This window comes from Hoplias malabaricus, chromosome 6 (assembly GCF_029633855.1).
Source record: "Hoplias malabaricus isolate fHopMal1 chromosome 6, fHopMal1.hap1, whole genome shotgun sequence".
NCBI lineage: Eukaryota > Metazoa > Chordata > Actinopteri > Characiformes > Erythrinidae > Hoplias > Hoplias malabaricus.
The window spans coordinates 29,127,787-29,135,648 of NC_089805.1; the positions used below are offsets into that span (position 1 = coordinate 29,127,787).

A 7,862-nucleotide genomic window follows, 5' to 3' on the forward strand; every position below is an offset into this window, starting at 1 on the left:
CACCAAATCCAAAAATGATACTCCAGCCAGGGAGTATTAACAGCGCCAACTGGTGTCAGCCTGACTCAACTAGTGTTAGCCACCTTATACTAGCAAAACTGTACAAGATTTACCCCAAGTCAAATGAAACGCAACAATCTCACTTTAAGCAAAAATAGTTTTTATTAAATGTTTCTGGACTGCGAAGATCTGAAGTACAGAAACCATTTTTGAAAAATCATAAAAACCTCTCATTACCAGAAGAATAAAGATGTACAAGAAACAAGTAGCAATATCTTAATCAGTCAGCACCTTCCTCAGCTTTGCCATTAAGTGTAGAGTGCATTCGCCTTCTCTCTTCATGGATTCACTAATGTCTTTTTGGCACAGTGGACACTGTCCGGCAATGGCACATAAAGCCTCCTCCAGTGCTTGTTGTGAATGAAGGTCTGGGAGACCACTGCTGGACACTAGAAGGCTTAGTGTGTTCTGCAGCCAGCCTTCTTCTCTGACTAGTGTAGTTATCCAGTCATTTGCCCTCACACAGCCAGCCAAAGCTTGAAGCCCAAGCCTCCAGAGTTCATTCACTTCCTCCCAGCACTGCTCCCACACAGGACTCAGCTTCGCCTGACCCCCACCCTCACTGTTCTGCAGTGCCCCCTGCAGGTATCGCAGACAAGAGGAGAAGAACCTCTGCTGATCAGGCTTAACTGCACCTGCAACAGAGAAACCGAATGATCATTTACACCCAAAAAGTGCTTTAGGATAAGAATAAATATACACAGATCAGCCTTAACATTATGACCACTTCCTTGTTTCTACACTCAGCTCAAGTGTCTTTACAGGAGCACTTTGTAATACTACAGTTACAGGCTGTAGTCCATCTATTGCCCTGAATACTTAGTTTGCTCCTTTCACCTTGTTTGTCAAAGGCCAGGAACTCACAGGACCATCAGAGAACTGGCACAGTGCTGCAGTGATACTGAAGTAGTTGTGGTCTTGTGTGGATCCTGACCATTGAAGAACAGGGTGAAAGGGAGCAAAAGAGGATGAAAGTTATATGGATAGTGTATTGAGCTGTAGTGTAGATGAAAAAAACTTTAAGGAATAAATAAGCAAAATCAAGCATGTTATCCATCTTGCAAATAACATCCGCTCTTTTGGCCACTTAGAAGGCTTTTTAAAATGCGTCACTGGCACCATCTGCTGGATAAAAAGTATATTGTCCTCACACTGAAAAAATGTGGTAATACGTTAAAGTTTTTTTTTTTTTTTAAATATATTAATGTGCATACCTGCCAAGGCTGGTTTCAGTCTGCCAATCATGAGTCCCAGAGTGCAGAAATTGGCTGTCAGGACCAAGAGGCGTGACTTATGAAGAAGCACAGGAAGTGCTTCCCACAGCAGTGCCTCAAGTGAGGCAAAGCAAGCAGAAGTTCTGAGAACATAGAGAACAGTGATATTAATACATTTAAAAACCTGGGCATAAATTATAAAAAAATAAATAAATAAATAAAAAAAAATAAAAAAACTTTAACACATTTATAAAAGGATATTTGTCTTCTAAATAGGAGTGAAGTTTCAAACAGTAAGTGTTTACTTGATATTAGAAGTGTATTTTTACCAAAAAAAAAAAAAAACCTCTGCAGCAGTTTGTGCCAAAATCAAGCTAGTCATACCCTAAAGTTCACATATAACTGTGCATGTGTGAGCCTCCACCATCATCTTACATATGATGAAGTATGCGTTTGTGTACCTGACTCTGTCTGGTTCTGTGACTGTGAAGTTCAGCAGGGCCGAGCAGGCTGTTTCCAGACTAGGATCTCTGTTTACTGTTTTTCCACTCTGTGTCCTCAGCACACCCCAGCCACGTTTGAGAAAGTCCACTAGCAGGGCTGGGACATCCAATGAAAGGAGCACCTTTCTTGGACCGTCTTCAGCTGACAAGTGGCACAGAGCTGGGAGAAGATATCTGAAAAATAGAGAAATACTTTACTAAACATACAGTGCATCCATCTGTCCCACCCATTACATTTTAACTCAGGACTCTCCAGAACTTTTAGAATCATTCAATTCATAATGAAACTAAGATATACAGTTATCAAAATAACATATAGGCTTAAATCAAATGAGTCTACTACATTCTAAGACTAATCATGGATGTGTAATAAAGTATTCAAAGTGCCATTTCGTCTTAGTGTTAAACCAGTAAAAGCTAGAGAAATATATCCAGTGTACTGTTTATTCCATTGCCAAACAAACCTCAGGACACTCTCTTCTGTCCATGGTCCAGCTTGTGATTTATTACTGATAGACATCTTTTTCATCCAGTCACTCAGTCCCTTGCCTTTTCTCTCCTGTAGGTGATGTTTAGCATAACCGACAAGGAAAGGTAACAGGGCAATGACTTCCTCCTTCAGACATGATGTCTCTTCAGCCAGCCAGGCACAAAGACAACGGAATGTGGCAAAAATGAAGGGATCGTCATAGCTACTTTGTTCAGCCTGTGAAAGCAAGATTTTTATTGAATCAAGTATGAATTTTCTGCCAGAGTAATCTTGAAATGTGTTTGTTCATGCAATTACACGTAAAGGGTTATGAACTAATTTATGGGATTATTTCCATATATAACTGTTGTACACTACTAATACACATTTAAATCTGTTGTTTTTATAGAGTGTGTCAACTTTCTCAAACTGTTAGAGCAAGACTTCAGTTGACTCAAGATTTTACATTTCTTTGTGTAAATAACATGGATATTTTACACTGTAATGAAATGGGCTAACCTACCATGTATGATTATAATGATTATTATTATTACTGTTCATCATATTTAATGGATGCACAATTATATCAGAAACATCAGCAGATAAGACTTGTTTAGACTTGACAAAAACGCATGATGAATCATTTACTCATTCATTGTCATGTTGTCTCTGCAGTTAGCCCCACTTACTGCATAAATCTACAGTCTGTAATAGTAGAAATGACAGCCCCCCTATACAGAATATGGATCTGATTAAATGGACTAAGAATGTAAATACAAGGTTATTTGTGTTGTGGCTGATTGCTGTATTTAAGTGTTACAATTTTCTGTATGCGAACCCATGTGAATATTGAATTAGTCTATAAAATCAGTTACAAATTGTCATCAACAAATACATCTCACCTGTTGCAGATAGTAAAGGACCGCAGAAAAAGCCTCCTCCATAACCCCAAGGACCTGCCTGCTCTGCTGCAAGCTCAGTCCAGTAATGGCAGCCTCTGGCTTGTCAGGACTTGGATTAGCCCCCTGACTGCATGCCTGCTCCATGGCTGCCTCCATGATGCGATAACAGGCAGTGAGTGTCTGCTGCTGCTGAGCAGAGAGCTGTGTACCTGGTGGCTCTTCCAGAACCATCCTCACCTCCACGCATGCTCGGTTAACCAGCAGACAGCAAAACTTTGGAGAGCCAACAGGCTGCCAGCCACATAAGTCCAGCAGGCAGGCAGAGAGCACCAAAGCAGGCCACAGATGATCTATACTGATTTTACCTTGAATTATTGGCCGTAATGCTACCCACAGATTGGAAACTACATTTTGGAGCTCTTGGCTGTGTGGCTCACCTCCTGCTGGAGGAAGGAACTGTGGTATCATAGAGCACATCTCCAGCTGATCCTGCTGTGGAGCTTGGCTGAAGTTCTTAGAAATGCTAGCAAGAAGGGAAAGAAGTTCTGATCTGTGTTTGCTCCATGCCCGCTGCCTTATACTGCTGGACAGGAGGTTAGCTAATAGTGGAAGACCTTTCTCATGGCTGTAAGTTTGTTTTTTTAACACAGCTCTGCACAGGGCAGGAATAGCACCACGAGTCAGCAGCTGGTCAGGACCATGTGAAAGGGAACATATGGTGTTCAGAACCTGGTAGCAGTCATCTGCTAATGCCTCATCCAAGGTACGTTCAGTGGTTCCATCTGTAATGTTTAATCCTGGGGAACCTCTTGGAGCTTCCTCTCCTGAAGTGCTTTGGTCTGTCTGAGAGGAATGACCATTTGTATTTGGACATGAGTCTTCAGCCATGGGGTGGGCTTGCTTCTGACTGACAGGTATTCCACTTTCAAGCAGACCCAGGAGAATAGGGACGGTACTCAGCAGCTGAGGGTGTGTGACCATGTCTGGGTCTGTGCTGAGGGCAGCCAGAAGGGCAGTGCCCAGAGAAATCAGCTCCTCAGGGGGAAGCCCTGAGCTCTCACTTCCCCGGATGGCAGTCACCAGGAGGCGTGCAGGGAGGTTAAAACCCACAGATTCAAAGACACGATGCAGAGTCACACTGTCCAGTTGACTGGCTGGACACAAACGTGTAATCTATGGGAAAGATACATTATTTAAATATGTAACTACTTAGAATAAACAATATCTACCACATCAGTTAGGCAATATAAAATGTTTCACAAACTTACTGGTAGAAAAACCTGTAAGTCAATAAGGGTGCTATTTTGAATAATAATTAATGTTATATTCACTGTTCCAAATGACAAGTGAATATACATGTGTCTTTGAATAAAAGACAAGGCTAATAGTAAAGTACTGATATGCACACACACTATCATTAACCTTATGTGATGCATGTACTCACACCTAACTCACTTATCCATGACTTTATGGACCTTGATTTGTGCACTGGTGTCCAGTTATGTTATGATTGTACTTGGAACACAGGTGACATCCTATCACAGGACCACGATGGAATTCACTGAGCTCCTGAGAGCAACCCATTCTTTCATAAATGTTTATAGAAGCAGTCTGCAATGCCTAGGTTATTGGTTTTATACATCTGTGGCCATGGAAGTGAACGGAAGTTTGAATGATCTGAATGACTGTTTACCAATACCACTGTAAAAAAAAAAAAGTTTCTGAAAAAATTCATTTACATCTTCATTCTACAACATCGCAAATATTTTGAGAAAAAAAAAAAAAAAGTTGAATTTCCCATTTGAGAAAACTAATAATTCAGAATGTCATAAATAGTATAATTTGTCTAACGGCTGACTGTATCCAAACTGAACTGATTATTACAGGTTACTCAGCGTTAACTCCTTTAAACATTAAAGTTATGTGACTAAATGTTAATGTTGACCAAACCCTTAAAAAGCCTTAAGGACTAAGAAATAAAAGGTTCATCTTTAATTTCAGCTGACAAAGCTTTACCAGGAGAAGTGCTGCCAAAATGTGGCTGTCATTCTTGGCGTGAGTGAGGGCATGCAGGCAGCGCTCCAGGACTTCTCGCTGGGCAGCAGACAGACTTGTAGATTCTGTAGTAAAACCATCTTCTTCTGACTGCTTGGATTTAGGAAGTTGGGCAGAATCCTCCTCTTCGGAGCTGATAAGACTTTCACGTTCAGCCATCTTCAGTGTCGGTCAACAGATCTGAAAACACACCAGAATGTCAGATATTTCAAGAAACATACCCACTAATATGACTGACGAATACGCTGTTATAAAGATGATTTGTCCCCATAAGAAATTAACTTAAGGCTACAGTATCATTATACATTATACACGAGAGGTTGGAATTAAGAGACCAGAACCTGGAATAAAATGGAGCTGTGCTTAGACTAACAGAGTATCGGCGAAACGGATCAAATAACCACCTGTATGTTAAACACATGAGAGTCAAGTTCATACTCCTCTCTCAAATCTCCTCGGCGTGGCGCTATGCGTGAGTAATGATAGCTACGTCACGAGCTTGGTCTTCTACCGTGTTTATAAAATAGTTTCTACTGTACCTTCACACACTGGAAAAACCGATTAAAAGTCAAAGTTTAACGCGTCCTGCGATTAGAAAATCCAGTTTCCCACATCACCACAACACATTTACGGAGTCCATGCGACAAACCACTGACATCCGGTGGGGTATGACCTCCAAATTAAGAGTCCACAAAACGAAATTTCAAAATACACCATCTGTAAGAGCACACATTCTCACCCGGTCAACTTAGAAATATCCTTTTGGTTTATGTAAAAACACTCATGTTTTATTGTACACAATTATTTTATTATCAAACAGGGCGTGCTGCTATGCTTTATAAACTGGTACATGTCAAGCAACTCATGTCTGGTTCAGCACTCCAGGCTGAAACAGGAGCGTCCTCGTGGACACGAGGAATCAGGGCACACCCAACAAGAGAAAAGTTAAGGCACTCATTGAAAAAGGAAGAAAAGCACGACAACGCTTCAGGGTCGCGGTTTGTCTGGCGGAGGGGTGGGCGGTATGGCTCTCATTGCGTTATTTCAGGGATTTTTTGCGAAAAACCTATTCCTGGCTACACAAATTAAGTTTATTTGCAATAGATTGTTAAGTATAAATGTAACAGTTTCAAACATTAAGTAGAAATTATTATACTGCATGTTTTTGATTTTGTAAAACAAAATTTACCACAAAACTAAAGTGCAGACAATATTATAGTCATATAAACTGCAAAAGTAATCAATTTTACAAAAATTCTCTTAAAACTTAATAGTAACAAACAAAAAAAATGTAATCTGTCACTGAGTGCTGAGCTCTCCTGTGCCATTTTTGACTTTTCTCATAATCAACTGGGTGCTTCTGCTTGAGGTGCTGTATCAGATTAGTTGTTCCCCCCCATTTTGTTGTTGCAAGCTTCTTATATGTCAGACATATTAAGGGGTTTCCTGTACGTATTTAGAATAACCAGTCCACGTACCAGTATGTAATTTTGGAGTGTGGGAGGAGACCAGAACACAGAGAAGCCTGACACATACACGGAAATCACGCCAAGTTCTTCAAAGACAGTGACCCAGAGCAGAAATTAACCCACCACAACCCCTGAACACTTCCTATTGCTATATAATCATCTTATGATATACAGGGGTTGGACAATGAAACTGAAACACCTGTCGTTTTAGTTTAGGGGGTTTCATGGCTAAATTGGACCAGCCTGGTGGCCAATCTTCATTAATTGCACACTGCACCAGTAAGAGATCTGAAGAGATCAGTAAGAGAGATGTGGTTAACAAATCCATCATTTTTTTTCTCATGTCTTTTTCATTTATTTTAAATAAAATACTCAGTTGAATCAAAAATTAAAAGCCAATCCTTCTTTGTGGAACAGCTCCCTGGTGTTTCCAAGTGGTCTCCCTGCCTATTTTTCGAGATCATACACTATTCTCTTTAAATCATACATAAAAATAAATATACACAAATTAAAACATTAATGAAACAATCATCAGACATCCTTTCAAATTCACAACAATAAACACAGCAATGCCTCCACACAACAAAACACAAACAAAGAACCATGCAATAACTCCAAACACATGCAAATAAATATACAACTAATTTCAAAAGCACGTCAATTTTGCAAATCAACACCCAAAATGAAACATACAAAGCCTAATGTGGAGTATTGTCCAACAGGAATTTGATTAGAATAGAAACAGCTCTTAGACTCAGGGCTTAATTTATCTGGTTAAACTGAAATATCCTGCTCGGTTGTTGAGTTCACAGTCATCAGCAACATTCAAAACAAACCAATCCCCTGGTAAATGATACAACAACTCCATCACGTGGTGAAACATATACACATATACGCAGTATCATAAGTTACAAAACAAATAACCTGCACCTCTGGGTTCCCCCAAAATCTTTTACAATCCAAACCCTAAGTAAACCAATAAACAGAAACATACATGTTCTCATGTGTCACCCACTCCAAGGCCATTCACACCCATCCAGTGCCATATTTGCCACACCCGTCCTGTATAAACAGGTTTACAATGATTATTTTTACAAAAAGTATTTTCAAGGAGACAACTGGTACAGCTAAGGACTCAATATTTACCCATATTCGGTTGTCTATTCACAGAAATTCACCTGAAAAAAAGG

General features: G+C 40.0%; 1 protein-coding gene across 3 annotated transcripts; it reads right to left on the reverse strand.

Annotated features, from left to right (window-relative positions):
• Positions 1 to 189: 189 nt before the first annotated feature.
• ncdn (neurochondrin) lies at positions 190 to 6,828 on the reverse strand. 3 transcript variants are annotated; one of them, XM_066673536.1, is made up of 7 exons: positions 5,608 to 5,729; positions 5,165 to 5,383; positions 3,149 to 4,321; positions 2,242 to 2,483; positions 1,736 to 1,951; positions 1,275 to 1,417; positions 190 to 695 (listed from the first exon to the last, which is right to left on the reverse strand). In XM_066673536.1, the coding sequence occupies exons 2-7, from the start codon at positions 5,360 to 5,362 to the stop codon at positions 277 to 279; spliced, it is 2,391 nt and encodes a 796-aa protein (XP_066529633.1). In that variant the 5' UTR covers positions 5,363 to 5,383; positions 5,608 to 5,729; the 3' UTR covers positions 190 to 276. The 3 variants fall into 3 exon arrangements, with proteins under 3 accessions (XP_066529633.1, XP_066529631.1, XP_066529632.1); XM_066673534.1 differs by lacking the exon at positions 5,608 to 5,729 and adding an exon at positions 6,682 to 6,828 and having other exon boundaries at positions 191 to 695; XM_066673535.1 differs by lacking the exon at positions 5,608 to 5,729 and adding an exon at positions 5,743 to 5,872 and having other exon boundaries at positions 191 to 695.
• Positions 6,829 to 7,862: the final 1,034 nt, after the last annotated feature.